The 19,804-nt window shown below is 47.5% G+C and overlaps 2 protein-coding genes across 4 annotated transcripts in view; one reads left to right on the top strand and one right to left on the bottom strand.

The window, feature by feature from the left end:
• Window positions 1-5,507: 5,507 nt before the first annotated feature.
• LOC135899436 (uncharacterized) lies at window positions 5,508-8,834 on the bottom strand. Of its 3 annotated transcripts, XM_070541327.1 has the most exons (5): window positions 8,514-8,834; window positions 7,293-7,434; window positions 7,110-7,190; window positions 6,975-7,034; window positions 5,508-6,462 (listed from the first exon to the last, which is right to left on the bottom strand). In XM_070541327.1, the coding sequence occupies exons 2-5, from the start codon at window positions 7,431-7,433 to the stop codon at window positions 6,289-6,291; spliced, it is 456 nt and encodes a 151-aa protein (XP_070397428.1). In that variant the 5' UTR covers window position 7,434; window positions 8,514-8,834; the 3' UTR covers window positions 5,508-6,288. The 3 variants fall into 3 exon arrangements, 1 of the variants encoding a protein (XP_070397428.1); XR_011515399.1 differs by having other exon boundaries at window positions 5,508-6,789; window positions 7,110-7,434; XR_011515398.1 differs by having other exon boundaries at window positions 5,508-6,789; window positions 6,975-7,434.
• A 1,210-nt stretch (window positions 8,835-10,044) lies between these two features.
• Window positions 10,045-19,804, top strand: part of LOC135899437 (TBC1 domain family member 25-like) — a 176,844-nt gene continuing 167,084 nt past the window's right edge. The window contains exon 1 of the mRNA XM_065428680.2: window positions 10,045-10,320. Coding sequence (XP_065284752.1) covers window positions 10,267-10,320 — 54 coding nt within the window. The 5' untranslated portion in view covers window positions 10,045-10,266. The remainder of the gene's footprint in view (window positions 10,321-19,804) is intronic.

Here is a 19,804-nt window from a genome sequence, read left to right as displayed (position 1 = left end):
ACGCAGATAATCAAGCAAGCTTCATGACAGGCGAATCAGTCTGCATGGCGCGAAGTTTCGCTTACCCAGCGCGACGAACTGCAGCTATCCAGCGCCCCCTACACTCCACTTCGTGAGGCCTTCAAGGAAAACGGTAGAATCTGATGCTGGGATTCAGGCCTTCTTGTTCGTGGCAGCCCACGACGCAGCAGTAACGATGGTGATGCTTTTTCGAGGCTGAGTTAGGTCTCTCCGGACCGACATCGCCGATTCCTTCTGATTCCAGTATTACGTCTCGCGAAGAGTCCATTTTCGTTAAACTATAGGCTGCGGCGAGCTCCCAGCCTGGTCGGCGTGGTCTGTGAGGAGTGACGAGCTTTTTCGCACTCTCAACAGGGTAGAAAAAAGCGCGAATCGAAGCAAAACTCGGGCTAGAAACGTGCTTCGCCACAGCCAGGGCTCAATACTGTCCAAGCTGGTACTACCCAGATAACGTTTTGCGCGCCCCCACCAGGCGCCGCTACTATACCTCAAACTCCAGCGCAAGACCATTGCAAGACGCTCATGGGCGTCTTGCGCTGGAGTTTGAGGTATAGTAGCGGCGCCTGGTGGCGGCGCGGGAAACGACATCTGGGTCGTACCAGCTTGGGTCGTATTGAGCCCTGGCTGTGGCGAAGCACGTTTCTAGGCCGAGTTTTGCGTCGATTCGCACTTTTTTCTGCCCTGTTGCGAGTGCGAAAAGGCTCGTCACTTCTCGCAGACCATGCCGACCACGCTGCGAGCTCGCCGCAGCCTATAGTTTAACGAAAACGGGCTCTCCGTGTGCCGTGGGACGCAATGCTGGGAGCAGACGGAATCGGTGGCGCCGATCCGGAGAGACCTATAGCCCAGCCTCGAGAAGGCGTCACCGTCATTACTTCTGTGTCGTGGGCTGCCATGAACAAGAAGGCCTGAATCCCAACATCATATTCTGCCGTTTTCCTTCAAGGCCTCAGGAAGTGGAGCGTCGGGCGCGCTGCACAGCTGCAGTTCGTCGCGCTGAGTAAGCGAAACTTCGCGCCATGCTGACTGCTTCGCCTGTCTTGAAGCTTGCTTGATTATCTGCGTTCTAATGTTCGGTCTTTTGCACCTACAGTCCCGACAGCAGACCGACATAGCAGCAGGCATGGCTGGTAATTCACGATTCGAGACCCGGCCACAGCGGCAATTAACAATTCGACCGATGCGAAGTGGTGAAGTGACCAGGTGTGTGCAAATGAGCACAAATGGTCGGGCTCATTCGATGACAATTCACTACTCCACTACGAGCAGCACAGGTTAAGAGAGTTAAATGCGCTCATCGTTGATCTCAAGCCAGCACGTTGAGGCAACGCAGCAAGGCAGTATTGATTGCAGCACATCGATGTTCGAGCGCTGTCATTAAAACCTACATCAAGCGAGCGGCGTACGAGCTCGCGCTGCAGCGCGATTCGCACGTACGTGCGAGCTCATATGCATTGCATCAGTTATTACCAGTTATTACTAAAAAGGACAGATGGCCGCTACTACAACGCAGGCAATAACTACTTGTTTAGCGGCATGCAGTCAACAAAGATTGCAGGAGGCCCGCCGTTTCGCGGCATGTCGAAAGAACGCTGCCTTCGCGGCGCGTACGATCGTGCGCTCGAGCAGTTCGTACATCGCGGCGCGTACCGTCGTGTGCTCGAGCAGTTCCGTACACATGATGTCTGCTTATCGTCGCTGTGGATTCATTTATAGCAAGCATTTCCTCGCGTTTGTGCGCCTGAATCTAGCAGCGAGCTTGCAAACCTTACCTGAAGTTCCACTTCGTACGCGACTCGCTTCACTTGCGATTGACACGGTGCTAAAACTTCGCCGCCCAATTATTGAACGGCGTACACGTATTCGGCACTGCATAATTTCTTGCCTTTACGCAGCGTGCCACCCCTGAAAAAATCTTCGGCGCCCGATATTCGCTGCAGGCCGTGAAACAACACAACCGAAAGTGGCGGGTCCATAGTGCAAACGTGCGTTCCGAAGCAGACGACCGAGCTTGGTACGACCCATTTTAGCGCAGAGGGCGCTTTTTAGCACCTTTTTCGCAGCGCCCCCTGGGCAATGCAAGAGCCCCATGGGGATACAATAGGTACGAGGTGCTCCAAGGCGTAGCGTTACCTACAAAAATTCTTGTAGGAAACTCTATGCTCCGAGGTATGTGGAAAGCGGTAATGTTTGCAGGACTTGCTTTTGAAAATGCGGTTGCTTGCTTTAAATCAGGGGTACAATCAGGACTCGATGGGAACCAAATGCCAATGGTCGCCTCGCATTCGGCGCTCATGGGAAGACTACAAATGAAGCTGTGCAGGGTGGGCTGGACCAGTTTTGAAGTGAGGGAAGTTCGCAGTAAAATTGAGTATGAAGAACGACTGAGGAATATGGAAGAAAATGGCTGTGGCTTAGCTAAGGTTAAGCCCAGGATGCGAAGCATACTAGCCTTTATTTTAGTTGTTGAACCACTGTTTAGCCTGGTGAACTGTTGCTTGGCTATATTTGGTTCGGCTAGACGAAGAAACAACTCATGCGTTACTCTGCTTCGCCTTCAAGAGTGGAACGCGACAGCGTTCCCGTCGACCCGCCAGCGACTACGCGCCCCGCATAGGACGCGGTGAGCGTCGAGCAACGCAGCGTTCGGCGCGGCAACGAAATGTGCGCCTGAGCAAGCGACGCACGCCTGAGCCTTAGAAACAGCTCGTTTCTAAGGCAACACCGCATTCACTAGAGGCGCTTTTGTACCGCTTTGAAGCATCGTACTCGTGGCTCAGTGGTAGCGTCTCCGTCTCACACTCCGGAGACCCTGGTTCGATTCCCACCCAGCCCATCTTGCAAGAGTTGAGCCAAAGCCACCTAGAAAATCAGTCTCTGTAGCACGCCGCAACCTTCGCTTCTCATTCCAACGAGCAGCTCTGTCTCCAGGAGGCATCTCACCTCGTGAGTGTCTAGCAGAGGCAAGCGCAGCTGCTTATATACCGCCGCGACGCCGCGAGCGACGGCGCGAGTTGGAGCCCCGTTACTCCTCTGTCGTGACGTCACGGTGTCACGGGGTATTGAAGGCGACACCGCCGCGCCTGAGGAGCTGGGTTGAGCTCTCGTAATATGCTTCGCATAAAAGTAAATGGGCTGGGAGAGTGTTGACGTATCTGTACAGAAAAGCATTGATTCAAGTAGAGGAAAAGAACTAGAAAGCTCACCAGCAAGTATGCGGAACCTGTAGGGTGGTCAATATACAAGTACTGCAGCAACAAAGAACGTCAAGCGGAATGCCAGAGAAGCTGAAATAATCTCACGGGTGGCGGCAATGGAAAATAAATCTGCCATGAGTAACTACTTAAGAGGAAAAAACGAAATCAGGAAAGAAACAATTTATGATAACTCAAAGGGAAGCTCATTACTTTTCGAAGCGAGATCGAGATGCCCTGGAACACACACCTAGGTATAACAAGGAAGAAGAATCATGTGCTTGCTGCGGTAAAGCTAGGGAAACTACGGAGTATGTTTTATTAGAATGTGAAGACGTCTACCCAGTGGTCGATCTAGGCACCACTGGCCTCCTTGAAGCCCTTGGGTTCAGCGAGAGCAGTGGAAAAGTAAACATGCCCGCAATAGGGAGTCGATTGGAGGATTGGTGGAAGAAAAGTAGGGAAACGACAATAGGGGATCAGAAAATTTGATTGTGGAAGTCCATAGTGCTATTTTCTTCTTTTTTCATTGTTCGACCTAGGTAGGACATTAAGCAGAATAATAGCAAGGGCTTGGTGACGCAACCCACCGCCCGATTCCATGGGGGACGCTCATAACATCCATCCACCTTTCCGATTCAACAGGTTGAGCCTCATTCATCCATCCATCCAATCATATCGCAACTCAAATCAACATTAGGGGGCGCTGCGAAGCCTGGCCCGGTCTGGCTACTGCTACACTGTGCAGTATGGCGGCTTTACGGAGGTCCCCGCGTACGCTTTCCTTGGTGAAAACTTTGAGTTTGTTGCACTGCGATGTTAATTCGCGCTGTTTTGTGGGGGGAGAACGGGTAGTGGACGCCGAGCACCTCATTTTAGTCGGTACCAGTGGTTCAAAGAGTAATTAAGTAGAAGTGGTCGCGCGTGTGTGCAAACCTCCGGCGTGACAGCGGACCCGCACGAGATTGTGGTGAGAATCGCCGACGCATTCCGGGACCCATCGATCGTGGAGGCAAAGTGTTCGTGCACTGCTGGATTGTCGCAAAAGTGCAAGCACATCTCGGCTGTTTCTCCTGGCACCTTATCCTGGAACATTTGGTGTAGTTGTCAGTCCCTTTAATGTTTCATCTCTACATTGCGTTTCAATGCTGTTCATATTGCAAAGATCGTAGTGAAGTGAAATGTTCATGTGCGTGCACCGTTGTAAGCAGAAGAGATCCTATTATGTGCCGAACTGCAACTTAGCTTCACCTTGTGCTGTGGCGCTTGGGGTTACCTATCACAATACATATCCTGCTTTTTTTCTTTTTTTTGCCGACATGACTGTTCGTTTCCTATGGCTCATACGTTATTGTTTCACAATTTGTGCTCGAGCAACTGCGTGACATCAGTGGCGACTCAGGCAGAACTCATGAAACCAACTATTGTTGTCTTTGTTAGTGCCCTTCTTAAAGGGGCCCTGAAACTGGCATGCCGCATAATATAGATACCACGACCACCACAAGCTCTGTTCGCAGGACGATCAGACAGCCGTGTGTATTTATTGGTCTCTGTAAGTGATGTAGCTCCAGGCGTCCATCTCGCGTTTCGAGAGTGACACCCATGCCTGAACCACAAGTAGCAATGTGTAAAAAAAAAAAACTTGACCAGGACCTTGCTACCTTGCCATGCACCGTGTAGCTTCCAGCACACTAGCTGAGGCGAAAGGAGAAAGCAATGCATCAGTGCAATAACTACTAATTCCGCTTACAGTTCAATGATTCGAAAAATTTTTGCAGCAGGCGGTGTCCTTTTGTAGTGATGTAACTATGATCAGTCGGAAGTGTTTCAGTGCCCCTTTAAGTGTTTGTTAAGTGCTTTAAGTGCATGTTAAACTTTCATGTCACATACTTTCCATTTATTGATATGTTGATAGTAAGGACATCTCTATATGCTCTCTGGAGGTCAATAATTATCATTCACTGATGTTAAGTCTGCACAAGTGTCTCCCCATGTTGTATTACCAGTGGTTTAGTTATGCTTCCCAGGACAGCCATTTGCACTGTATTCAACAAACTGGGAAGAAGCATAAATTATGGTACATATACCAGCTGGGGTCATTTGAATCAAACCATTCTTTCAGAGTACTCAACTCTGGTGGCCAAACTTTTTAAATACTCATCGTATGCAGGTTTGACACTGTTCCATGTTACTTCTCATGTTCTGTTTGGCCAGATATACCCTCATATGCTAAAAAGTGCAACAAAAATGGGCTTGAGTAAAATGTATGAGGCAAGTACAGTGAACAAAATATTGAGTGCATGTGGTTTATTTTGTGAAAAAATATAAGTAAGAAAAGGGACAACAAACAGCCATTGAAGAATAACCACAACTCTATGACACAGATCATAAGTGAACTGCAAATATCTCGGAATACCATAAGATGAAAACTTGCATCAGAATGCGTAGTGTAAATCAGCACTTCAATGAAGAATACAAGTTGCAAAAGAATGTGCATTGCTAATTTACAAAAAGTGTGTTGAAGTTGAAGTCTGCAGGTTTGGCCAATGCAAACAAGTGCAGCATGTAGATCACATGGCAACGACCGTGTCTGAAAAGTATGAAGTGGCTGAGTGGCATAAAAAATGCTGGATTTCCAAACAGAAGACCGCACTTACTCCCAAGGCCGCCACGCTTTGATGGAGCCAAGGTCACACGCACAAATGCCTCTATGCAATACAGGCTACTTGCAATATCGCCAGCCATGGCACGACTTCAGGTGAATCACCTAATGCCGAATATGCAAACGTGCCACTGGAATTCATCTTTTGGTGGCACAGCCACAGTTACTTTTAAAATTTCACACATCAACTGAGCAGTCTCTGCAATTATGTTGCTACATGTAGTTAGAGAACAGTTAAAAAGGTGACTCAAGAATGCAGTGGAAATATGCTTCAATTTCACCAATGTCAATGCAATTGTTTTTACACATAACTGGTGCCGTCCTGAAAGTGGATGAATTTTTGTGTAGCACGTCACACGAGCATTCAGAACATCGAATGATGGCAGGCCTGTGAATGTATTTACGTTGCTACTATTTATCGTGTTCACAAACTTCTGTGGAAAAGTACCCGACGCACACTTGGGCAGCCTTGCTTTCTGTAGGCCTTGTCCGTGACGCCATTTCTAGTAGGAAATTTGCCACGTCTTTATCTTCTCTTGAGTACTCTGCCATTAATGTCCGGAGGCCAGGTTGGCAAGCACATTCCTGTGACAAAACAAAAGCAAGAGTTGTAATGTCTGACATATCTGACGCGAAATGCAGCTTCTTTTTGTCATTCCAATAATGCACGTCAATGTATTAAATTCAATGTTGGAAGTAGGAAGGCCAGGCTTTTTGCATCAGTTAATTTGCACCCATCACACACCACAATCCTTTCACGAAGTTAATCCAGAAAACATGCTGCCGGCTAGGTAAAGACAGCTACCACATCACAAATATATAGAAAAAATAAATTGCCATATTTGCTATGTCCTTGTCCCTTATGGTGTTTGCAAGGCTTTGGTCCATGCTGTTAGGGGATGGGAAATCGTCCTGCAATGTCAGATAGAGTTCAGTTCAAGAAACCAGTGGTTAAGCAATGTGTGCACAAGTTGCAATTAATGTGCACCCATCACACACCACGTGCTACAATGCTTTTACGATGTAAATCCAGAAAGCATGCCACCGTCTAGGTAAAGACAGCTACCACAACACATACATATACAAAAAGAAATTACCATATTTCCTTTGTCACTTATTTGGTCCATGCTGTTGCGGTCAGGGGATGGGAGATCGTCCTGCAATGTCAGAGCTTAATCCCAAGGAATTAGTGGTGAAGCAATGTGTGCACAAGTTGCAGGCAGCCAATTTACCATGGTGGTCGTGCTGACAGGTGCATGGGGCAACACCTTTGCTTCTAATGGGGAGGCAACAGTTTCTTTGCTTGATTCATTCTGTAATGCATTAAAAGGTGTTGACATCTATTGCATGCTTGTAGACATGGTGTATGTACCATAAGCATATAAGTGCTGCACCATGTAGTCAAATTAACTTACTCTGGCTGACCGATACACATGTCGGCGAAGTCTTGCCAGTGAAAGCTCTCTCATATGAGCATCCTTGTTCTCATCATAACATGACGTCCTTGGCAGGTTTTCAGTTGGTACTGCATTTGTTTCAGCCGCTGTCTTTGACATGCTACAATTGAAAAAATAAATGAATTGTTTATGCTTTATTGTGCCTCAATATGGGCTGCACCCAGAATTTTTTTCTTTTTACCTCACAAACAAGGCCACAATATTTATAAAAAAACATTTGCAAGGAAATGAAGCACGGTTTGAGTGTGCAAGGCTATGCAACGTTGTACACCGAATGTAGCATCTGCAAAACGTAGTTGAAAGCTGCTCATAACGCAAAGTACACAGGTGCAAACACCACCACATGACCGAAGTAGTTTTGCCACTGACTTGGGGATGATTTAATAACACAGATAAAGCTAGCTTAGGTACTAATACTGCACATACATATGCGACACGTCAGTAGACGGCGGACGCCGTAAATTTTCCTCGAAACTAGCCAACGCGTGTAAAATTGACATGTGGCTGTCGCGTAAGTGGCAAACTTCTGCAATGAACGTGATAGGCTCGCCGTCGGTGCGAAATACCAGTGTCATATGGCCACTCTTGAGCACGTCGGAGATTCTCAAGTGCAAGTGGCAAATTCGTAATCAGTCGCGCTGGGAAGTGCCCGCGTGCAGTGCGCCTGTGCTGCAAGTTCATCCGCACCACGCATGATATTTATTCCGCTTTAGCATGCCACATACGTGGCACGTTTACACTCAACACTTCCAGAACTTGCTAGTACATCATTCGTAAACATTTGAATCTCCGACGCCCGTATAAGTTGCGCGAGACGTGCTGGGCATCAAAAGCTACAGCCGGGTGTAGCCAACGAGCGCAGAGGTGACGTTGCTCGCAGAAACCGCTGTGAAGCGTCGAACATGAGCTCTAATTACAGCCAATGTGGTTAACGAGTGCAGAAGAGACGTTTCTCGGAGAAACCGCCGTGACAGGTTTCTGTCGTAAGAGAGGAACCGCCGTAACCTGTGCTCGAATTTCGCGTTGCGGCTAACATATGCAGCAAATAATGCATAGGCCAATCGCCAGTGCCCGCAATGCGAAACGTGTTTACATAAGGTGACACAGCGACATGTATAATGGCCACGCACAATGGTCATGCATTAGGGTCGGGTTCACAAGTTCACAATAGTGTCTCACCTGGTAAGGAGAAATTATCCCGTGCAAAATGCCGTGAGCAAACAGTCACTGTAAGCGTCACAGCCTTGCCGATGCGGAGGTTAGCGATCCACCTGGTTCTGCGGCTTCAGCCTTTCCACTCGGAGGGAAGTGCGTGAACGGAAATATCGCTGTCCTTCCATCTCGCTGGCACGCACCGAGGAACACAGCAGAACTGCTTGGCCGTTCGCTTTTTCTTTGCTAGCAGCTTCATTCTTCCGTCCGCGACAGCAGCCTCTACGGCACACACGGCGACTGGACCTCCGTATTTCGTTTCTCCCTACTGCCGCTAGGTGTCGCATGAATTGCTGGAGTTGCGAATAGAGTTGACTGCAGTGCGGCGTTGTAATTTGTACGGCGGCTGTTGTATTGTGATGAACTGCTTCGTTAGTTTATGATTTTTGCGAACACAGCGACAGTAATGTCACAATGTGGTGATGTCGCAGTTATGAATGATCACTCACTTGGCTTCAAGAGACTGCCCGAACCTGAAAAATGTCGGTGCGTGCAGTCCGCTCCTCTCTAAAGGATAGCGTTAAATAGCCGCTCCCGTTGCGTTTTTCAGGCAGTAGCGAACTGCACAGATCTTGTACACTAAGTCACACTCTTTATAGAGTTCGTAAAGTACACAACGATTTCATTGTACACGTTGTAAAGTTCGCTTCTGCGCTCTTTAGACACTGGAAACCACCGTAACGTGCGACGACAGAACAATTACCACTCATTTTAACTCTTTAAAGTTCTCCGTAAATGCGTCGTGAGTTCAAAAAGAGAATTACGCATACAGCTTCAGTGCGTACGTATCTTTCGCACCACCGTTATATGCTGCCGCCACGCAGGAAAGCTAGCTTTGCAGTTTGAAAAGAGTTCCGTGACACGTACAAGGCCTGCAGTGCAGCACGTTTTAAAACACTGATATCGCTTTTGCAAGCATTCTACTGATCTAGACATCAAACAACATGAAAAACAAGCTATGCTCATCTTTCCTATAAACAGACTCGACCAATTTATTGCACATGTTGAGCGCAGTGCTTGTTAATACTTTTACCACATCCTTCGCATTTCACTACAGCACACAGCAGTACTTTCCTAATGTCTATCTGTGATCAACTCAAAAAAAGCTAGATTATCCTGTTTATCTTTGAAAATGATCTTCCATTTCTTACTAGAAGAGGGAAATTTAAGCCGTCTAACATTGCAGTTGACACATATGCTTATTATTTACCTTCGTTGCAACGCTCCTTCTCCTCTAATTTCCCTGTTCAAACGCAAAACATTTGCAAATTTTTCTTTTCTCTTTATATAATGTGAATTTTTTTCATTTACCATCAATACAGGCACTTTGTGGCTGCCGAAATAGCAGATCGAGCGCTGAACGGATCGCAGAAGCAGACGACAGTGGCTATAACTAACGCCACTCTGCTCGTACGTTCTGTCCCTAGCGGCAAAATTGACGAACTAGAAGAGGCGTGCAGGTCTGGAGTTCAGTAGTAGTGGTTCAAACGACGGCCGCTTCCATTTGGTGCACCGATAATCCGGCAGGCACAGAAGTCTATGGTTATTCTGTGGCTGTTACGAGTTATGGGTGTTCTGTGCTACGGCTTACGGGTATGAGCCGTCTGCCGTCGTGTTTCGGCTGTGCGCGTAATCTACGCGGTGCGCATCGCGGTTCCCTGCTTTCCAGACAGCGCATGCGGGGAGTTCTTGTGAGAGAACCTCGCACTGCGACGTCACCATGTCCGGAGTGATGGGATTCCACGCACGCGAAGCCATCCGCGTCAATGCAAAGGTCAGTGGAGTCTATCGTGCTTGTGCTGGTGTGCGTCCGATATATAAACTCCGGTAGGGTTAGCCTGCCTTTCGGCGCTCTGAATTAGTGTTATGTCACGCACATCGCAAGCGGCTGTACGGAATCTGTGTTTTCATGAAACAGCCCGGACGCAGCCGACTTCTTCGCTCGCGCAGAGTGTGTTTTGCAAAGCACGTGCACCGCGGATGTGATGAGGAGCTTCCGCCTTGCATGTTCTACTGATATGACCACTTCAGATGACTTTCAGCAACTGAAAGCGACTGTATAAATGACATTTAGTTTCGGAGCAGGAAGTTCACATAGACGCTTGTTCAGTTTGGTGCAAACGAACGAGAATTGCTGTGTAAGCTTGAATGATGTGGCCAAGACTGTTAACTTACCAGAGCTGTCGAGGAATGACATCGGCGCTATTCGCAGACTTCCACCAAAACCAAACAAAACGCATGGAGCTGTTGTTCCATTAGCGCAGAAGTCAGCCCGCGATAAGTGGCTTGAAAAGCGGGTAGCCCTCAGGAATGATTCATCGGGTGTTTCGGTCACTGAGAACATGACCCATCAAAACAGAGAGCTGCTGCGCCGTGAAAAAGCATGGACAGAGAATGGCTCCAATTTTCCATCTCATTGTAACAGCAAGATTCTTGTAAGGTAAAGAGAGGGCGATAGCGCCGTTGTGATTTGTTGCGCGGCTGACTTTGATAAGATGTGATATGGTTTTACCTGGCACTACTACTTGATATTTCTTTAAATATTCCTCTCACCACGCTTCCTTCCTCAACTGCGTAGGTAGACGTTATAAACCTTAAAAACTGCTCTGATACTGGTTGCTAAAAATGTTGTAGTTGGGTTCATTGTAACCTTAGATCCGGTAGAAACAAGCAGGATGAACTCAGTTATTTTTTCAGTGAAGTGCAAGTATGCTTTGACCTTGTGATGTATTCAGAAACATGGTTTTCCTCGGAAGAGAACGTGCTTACATTTGCAACATATAAATCGTACTATATGAACCACACATGCAAAAGGAGTGGTGGCATAGCAATGCTAATCTCAAACGCAATAGATTCTGAAATAATATCAGAATTCTGCTGTATCACTCGTTTTTATGAAACACTTGCTGTCAGATGTGGTACTTCAGCTTTTTTGTGCTAGTTACTGCCCTCCGTCACATAATGTCTGTCTGTTCTTTTCCTTTTTAGACTCTGTTAGAATTCTTCAGTGAAAGAAAACACGCATTATTTCTAGGTGGTGACTTCAACATGAACATGTTAGCTCATAACAGTGCTAAATTAGAACTTGAATCATTGTTAAGCTCTCATCCTTGTCGAAAGTTCATAACATCCCACACGCGGATCACTCCACAATCAACAACACTTTTAGATCTGTTTATAACCAATTTTGAACTTTCCCTTGTTAAGGCTGGCACTTTAATCCACAATATTAGCAACCCTTTGCTTATATTTATGTTTGTCAGTCAATTCATTAACACACCTGAACTTTTTTGGAATTTACATGCAAGCTCATTACTCCTGAAACGCTGTCTGCTTTTACAGACTGCTTAGGCAGAGCAAATAGAAAGTATTTGCAACAAGCAACCCCAGCTTAGCATAGGATTTATTTATGAACAAGGTCTCTGATTTATACTTTGCATGTTTTCTCGTCGAGATGCTTAAAACGTGAAAAAAAAAAGTCTGAAACCTTGGGGAAACAAAGAATTCTTCAAGCTTATAAGAAAGCGAGACCAATAGTTTAAAACTTTTATAGTGAGTAAGGCTTCAGATGCCCTCAAAGCATTCAAGAAGTACAGAAATTTTCTCACCAAACACCTTCTTGATGCAAAAAAGCAATATTATTCTAACCTGAAATCAAGAGTTCAACGAAAACTCGTCTCGTCGGGATTGCTCGGAGTCAAGGGTAAAATGGACCCTGACAAAAAACATTATAAGAAACCAAGACATTTTGGCTCCCATACAGGGGCCTTGTTCACCATGAAAACCTTTTAATGTTATGGGTTGGCATCCATTTTACCCTTGACGATTATTCTAACCTGTTGAACTCGACACAAGGACGAAGTGAAAGCGTTTGGAAGGCACTAAACACTGTACTTAGTAGTGCATCTGAGGCAGTCACCAAAATTGTAAAAGATGGAATAGAAATTCAAGGCACTGAGCTAGCTAACACATTTAATGACTTCTTCCTATCTGTTTGTGATGCTACCACCACCAGTGCTGACCTACGGTATATGAATCATCGTAAGAACCAAACCATATTTTTAGAGCCTGTTTCAGATGGTGAGCTTGTAACTAACCCTTAACCCTTATCTGCTGGTGCGGCCAATATTCAAATGAAACCTGTAAGGTAATGCGTCCAACTACTGTCCTATATTGGTTCTGCCTGTGTTTTCCAAAGTTTGGAGAAAATAATTCTGAAACCCCTGGGCTCTTTTACTGACCGTTTCAACTTTGCACAGTATGATTTTCGCAGAAATAAGTCTACAGAGTTAGCATTAATGGCCCAAAAGGAAATCATTCTAAAAATTTTACAATGCAGAATTATGGTACTTGGGCTTTTTTTAGACTTCTCAAAAGCCTTTGACCTCATTTATTATGATATTCTGCTTAAAAAACGGGATCACTATGGGGTAAGCGGCATCGTGCACAAATTCGTTAAGTCTTATACTGTATGCAATTTGTCATTGAAGGAAAACATTCCTCAATAAAATCCATTAAAACAGGTGCTCCACAGGGAAGCGTCCTGGGACCATTTCTGTTCATACCTTATATTAATATGATGGTCCGTATTGATTAAACGGCCCATTGTATAATCTATGCTGATGACATGAGTTTATTCATTTCAAGCAAATCATGTGCCAATTTAGGTAGTAGAGTCAACAGTGCACTGCCTAAAATTAATGCATGGGCTCAAATGAATTCCTGATGACTAAACATTAAAGGGACCCTGAAACGATTTTGATGATTTTGTGCAATTATACTGAGTTGTTAAAGTAGGTCCTTCTGATCATTAATTGATGCATCTAAGTGCTCTGCATAAAGCCTGTAATTTATTATAAGGTTTTAAAAATGTACATCACTATGGATCGCAGCACGTCACTTGGCTGAATTTTCAGCGCCATTGACCATTTGACGCATGACGAGCGGGTCACAGTATTGTTTCAGGCGGTGAACGCGAAGAACATCCCGACCACGCTGGCGCCTGTCGCATGTCGGTGTAAGAGGTTCTATGACATAGTTGACCGGAGAGGTGCGTTCGACGATGCGGTACGGTCCGTCATACTTAGAGATAAGTTTTGTCGAACGTCCAGGCATGGTACAAGGCACGGACACCAAGACAAGTGTGCCAGGGGTGAAGTTCGGGTTGGTAGGGTTGCCATCACGATAGCATTTTTCTCGTTGAGGGGAAATTTCGGGCTACCTGACGGCATTCCTAGGCATGCCTGGCGACGGCTGACACGAGACCACATTCTGACGTGTCTGGTTGATAAGGTAAAACAGCATCGTTGGTATGGGAAGAACCGCTACCATAGAGGAGAAAATATGGGGAGAATCCTGTAGTACTTTGTGTAGCTGTATTATATGCGTACATGATGAACAGGAGCATGATGGCCCAGTTTGTATGATCCAGTGAAACGTGCATGGCAAGCATGTCAGCAAGGGTTCGGTTTAAACATTCCGTAAGCCCATTAGTTTGAAGATCGTATGACGTGGTGGTTGGGTGAACAACGCGGCATTGAGCAAGCATGTTTCAAACATCTGCGAGAAAGAAACACTCGACCTCTATTGCTCAGCAGTTCCCAAGGTGGCCCATGACGAAGAATGAAACGATGGATGCAACGTCACTGGTGGTGGCTGCCGGTAGAGCGGCAGTTTTGGCACACCTTGTAGGGTGATCAGCTGCGACAATAATCCATCGTTTTCCAGTAGGTGTTAGCGGTACAGGTCAATTCCCACACGATCGAAGGCACGAGTAGGGCACGGAAGCAGCTGTAATAAACCGTGGACCGGATGAGGTGGGGATTTGTGGTGTTGGCATTGCGGGCACAAGCGCACAAATTTTTTAACAAGCCTAAACATTCATGCTTGTAAAGATGCCGCAGGCGCTCACGCGTCTTGAAGTCACCTGCATATGCACATTGTGGGTCGGTGTGGAAAGACACGTGCATATCGGAACGGAAAGTTCTCAGGATAACAAGGAGCCACTTGCGACCATCAGCTGGTAGTTGCATCGATACAAGTGATTGTCCTGGATGGTGAAGTAGGCAGCTTGGCGACACAGGGAACGGGAGATTTAGGCGAACCAGAAAGGAGATCCAAAAGAGAGGCCACCCAGGGATCCTTGCGCTGTTCTGATACGAAGGTGCCGATGTTGACTGACGACACCGCCTCAAAGTTGGAGAAGAAGGCAGTGTCAGCTGGTGTGACAGAGCGTCGGTGGCGTCAGTGTGCTTGCGGCCGGAGCGGCATGTATGTCGTAGTCTTGAATGTGAAGAGCCCAACGGGTCTTTTAAAGAGGATAACCAGTAAAGGGCGTGATGGTCAATTGCCACGTTGAATAACCGGCCTATAAATAAGGGCAAAACTTGTTGAGTGCCAGACATTCTTTTTGTGTGATGCTATGATTGCGTTCCGCTTTGGTCAGTGCATGACTGGCATAAGCAACGACGCACCTGAAGCAGCCAGGTTTGCGCTGCGAAAGGACAGCGCCAAGGCCAATAGCGCTCGCATCGGTATGCACTTCAGTTGGGGCGGTGTGGTTGTGTCGCAGTAGTGGTGGAAGTGTGAGGAGATGGCGTAAGGTCACGAACACAATGTCGCATGACCAGGAGGATTAAGTGATTGGTGCAACTTAAGAGTTGTGTCAGAGGTGATATAATAAAGGCAAAGTTGCGAACAAAGCGCCTGAAGTAAGAACAAAGGCCGATGAATGCGCGGAGTTCGTGTGTGTAAGGTTTTAAAAACTCTGCCACAGCCCGGGTCGGGACAGATTCTGTCTTGGGATACGACACGAGCTAGAATCATGAGCTTTCGCGCAGCAAACTGGCACTTTTTCAGGTTCAGTTGCAGGCCTGCGTTGGTCAAGGACGTCAGTGCTTGCCTGAGGCGGAGGAGAGGCGCGTTGAAATCAGGTGCAAATGCAACGATGTCATCGAGGTAGCATAAACTAATGCTCCATTTGAGACCGCGCAAGGTGTTGTTCATCATTCATTCAAGCATTGCAAGCGCATTTTATAGTCCAAATGACATCATATTAAATTCCTATAAACTGTTTGGAGTAATTAGAACTTGAGACTGACTCCAACCAAATAACTGAATTTTATTAGCCCGACGTTTCGGAGCCCATTCAGCTCCTTCTTCAGGGGGTTGTTCTTCGGGGGGATTCCCCCCCCTCCTTTCTTCAAAAAAGACGCTTTAAAAGCGGCACACCGCCACCCCCCGAAGAACAACCCCCTGAAGAAGGAGCTGAATGGGCTCCGAAACGTCGGGCTAATAAAATTCAGTTATTTGGTTGGAGTCAGTCTCAAGTTCTAATCAATTTCCCAACCAGACAGGCAATTCTGTCGAAATGTTTAGCTTCATGTTTGGAGTAATGAATGCGGTTTTAGGGCGATCAACTGCTGACATCGGGACCTGGAAGTAGAACCTGCAAGGGAAGAATTCAGCGCCTTGCAAGCTGTCCTGAGCGTCGTCAACCCGCGGTAGAGGGTACACGCCTTTTCGTGTTATCTTATTAAGACTGCGATAGTCAATGCAGAACCGAATGGAACCATCTTTTTTCGTGACGAGAACCACCGGTGATGCCCACGGACTATTGGAAGATCGAATGACGCCGCGCTGAATCATGTCGTCGACGTGCTCACTGATGACCTGACGCTATTTGGCTGAGACATGGTACGGGCGCTGCCGCAGTGGCGCGTTGGAGCCAGTGTCGATGTGATGGCTGACGGACGATGTACGGCCCAGAGTAGGTTGAGCGACGTCAAAAGAACGAAACTGGGCACGCAGGCGAAGAAGCTGGGAGCGCTGGTCGGAAGTAACGTTATCGGCAGTGAAAGGAGCGAACACGTCAAGTGATGGCAGAGCAGAAGTGGAAAGTGCACAAAAGTCAGTGAGCTATGCATCCGAAGCATCCGGCACGTCGATAATAATCACGTCATCTAGGGGCTGTACACGGCCAAGTGCTTAGCCGCAGAGAGGCGTCAATGGTGTAGGAAGCAGATCGCAGACAACTATGGAGCTGAGACCGGCTGAAATGTCAAGCGTGGCGAAAGGGAGGGGAATAAATTTGCAGGTTATAAAGAGTTATGAAGGAGTGACGAGAACAGAGCCTTCAGAGACAGCGGCGCAGAAAACGGTAAAAATGGAAGATGAGTACGGCGGTATTGCGACGTCTTCCCGAAGAACCAGCTTAGCGGCAAGTGGCGCCGGCGAGGGCCACATCACAGAGGCGATAGTTGAACTTGAGCATGTGCACATTTGACGACGGCGTTATTTCGCAAGAGAAAGTTCCAACCAAGTATAACGTCGTGGGAGCAGTACGGCTGAACCACAAACTCTACAATGTAGAGTATGCCCTGAATAACAACTCTTGCTGTGTATGCTGCCGACAGTATTCTGAAACGTTCGCCTTCCGCAAAAGTCACATTCAATAAACCAAGCGACTGCTTACCCATGACGTCAGCGTGCACTACGAACGCGCGCACTCGAACGCTGCACATCGCATGAGAGATCGCGCCGACAGTGTATAGTGGCTGCAGTACGGGTTCTGCGCACCGACTACGTTTGGTTGCAGCCGCTTTAGGTAAAATAAATTGAATGAGGAAGTGTGAAATGTTTTATTTTATTTGAATCAACAAATGTCGACGCGAAACAATGCGTGTAAGACGTCACCAAGAAGGCTACTAAAAACTACCACCTATCTTATCTCTACTATCTGCTCCACCCCAACCGAACGCCAAGAGAAGCCGAAAGACATGTTCGTTTATTCAATATATGTCGAGAGCACCCATCGCCACCTTGACGTTAAAATGACGTAGGCCGGAACTACTAGATGACGCTGTTTATTTCCCGGTTTTGCTAAATTCGCCAATGAGCGCGCGCCGTTGGCGGAGGCGGGGCCAGGGCGATAGTTTCGCGGAAGGCGAACGTGCGGACAGAAAACCCAGAAAGTGTTAACTTTTCGTAGAACGCGAGATAGGCGTTCGTTTATTACAGATGCAGATGCTCCAGTATCAATTAGCGCAACGGTAGGTATATACAAATCGATGGCGACGCAGTTCCTGCTTCTCCTGAACTGCGGCGCTTAGTTTTCCCTCTTGAGTGGATGGAGGACGCCGACGCATGGGAGACAACGAGCGGGGGAAGGAGATTCTTGATGATGGGAAGGAAAGGTTGGGGTAAAGTGCAGCGCAGTAACTGTCTGGTGAACGCAAGTAACGGAGGGGGGGGGGGGGTGAAGGCGCTCGGCTTGTGGCCTGCTGGTTAAAACAAGCGTTGAGGATAGGTCAGCCGAGGGAGGGGTCTGCACAAAACCATTATAGAGTGCAGCATGCAGCACAATCGGGCCACTTCTCCGGGTATACCGGCAGGCATAACACGTGGGTCTGTTCTGCCTGCGCCAAGGATTTACAAAGGCGGAAGGAGGCTGGTTGACGGAATACTGAATGGGCGGAAGCGACCGTGGATTTATCGCAACGAGTGGTCGGCGACGGAGGCGTAAGTGAGGAGAGTAGCGACAGGTCACTGCTGATGCTGCATTGGTAGCCTCAACAACTTGCTCTTCAATAACCCGCCGGAGCGGCGGAGCAAGCTGTGTAGGCGGCAGTTGCGGCAATGGCTGTTGGTGGGGCAGCTCAGCGAACGGTAGTGGTATAGCGTAGTAATAGAGAAAGCTGACGTGCAACTTCCTCCCGCACGAATGCTTGGATTTTTGTGAGCAGGGCTGTGTGATCGGAGCGGACGGCCATGCCAGATAGTGCCTCGTAGACCACTGAGCTAGGGGTGCCTGGTTAAATATCGCTGCTTCCTGCACTCGTCGTAGCTATATAGCTCAGCTAGGTACGCAGACTCTTGGCGATCAGCATGTGAAAAATGTGAGCGGCGATGCCCTTCAGTATGTTTCACCTTGTTATTTTCGGGCATAGAAGCATTCACACGTTTGCACAGGTCTAGAACCTCATCAATATAATTGGTGAATGTTTCGCCCGGTTGTTGCGCTCGCTCTCGTAACCGCTGCTCGGCGCGCAACTTTCGGACGGCGGGGCGACGAAAAACTTGAGCGAAGCTGGTCTTGAACGCTGGCCAGGCATGGAAGTCGGCTTCGTGATTTTCATACCACAGGTGAGCCTCACCAGAAATTAGAAGGTAGGGCTGTTTAACTTGGAAGTATCGTCCCATCGATTGTGCAAGCTCACCTGGTCGTATGAAGACAGCTGGTTGTTGATGTCATGCTCATCCGCACCGCTGAAAACAGGTGGGCCGAAGAGTGCCAGAGCAGGCCACGGACGGTGGCGGCGACGTCTGCGGGATAGAGTCAGCCATGACGGGTGGCAGAGACCTGAGTTCCTGGTTGGAGATGTTCTTGAAGACTTCTCCCAATTGCGAAGGGGTGTATTTAATAATATTCATCTGGTCAAGCGTAACCGAGAAGTCATGCTACGCCAAGCGGGAACCGCTCTCTCTCGTGCCAAACACTGGTGATCGCTCAGTGGTTGCACCGCAGGCATCGAATAGACGATCTGGCTGGCCTTGCCCGTGTGCACTTCTTCTCCCTTACAGTTTTATTCCTTCTCTAAACGTTAATTTGTCTATTGAAGCAACGGATCAAACAAATAGTTTGTTACCTCGAATAATTTTCACTCATGTGCGTGTCACTGTGAGGGACGTCACAGCGCTGCGAACTGCGCATGCGTTCACTTGTGAAGACTCTCCAACTGGGAGCGCGGCGGCGCCTGCGAGGAGAAGGGCACGCGGCCTTTGGTTTGAAATTTCTGCTGTTTTCGTGACTGTGTAATACTGGTGCAGATACGCTCGTAACGGTAACGTAAAGATAGTACAAGCAGCATTATCAGCTTTCAAATAAATGTAAATAAATACCATGAAGCACGTGCACGATACAAATTACGTCAGAGAGCTGTTAACAAAAGCCTTCGCGAGAAAGAAACAACACTGCCCCTTTTATTGAGCATAGTCCTCACTAAAAGCACTCTTGCCGGTATCGTTGTCATATATCAGTGCCCTTATTTTCCAGTTGATTTATCAAGCTAGTGAGTCGATATCGTAGCATCTCATAATTCGTATGGCCACGACTGACACTCTGTGGTTCAGGAATGCGATACAGCATACGTAATCTCATTTATTGCAAGCCTCGCAAGGGTTGCTGCATTTATTGCATAGGAACCGAAATAGTTTGAAATGATAGAGTGAAACCACGCGAAGGTTTCTCGATCCGCCGC

The sequence above is a fragment of the Dermacentor albipictus genome, chromosome 6 (genome assembly GCF_038994185.2).
Source record: "Dermacentor albipictus isolate Rhodes 1998 colony chromosome 6, USDA_Dalb.pri_finalv2, whole genome shotgun sequence".
Lineage (NCBI taxonomy): Eukaryota > Metazoa > Arthropoda > Arachnida > Ixodida > Ixodidae > Dermacentor > Dermacentor albipictus.
This window is presented reverse-complemented; position numbering and strand designations above follow the sequence as displayed.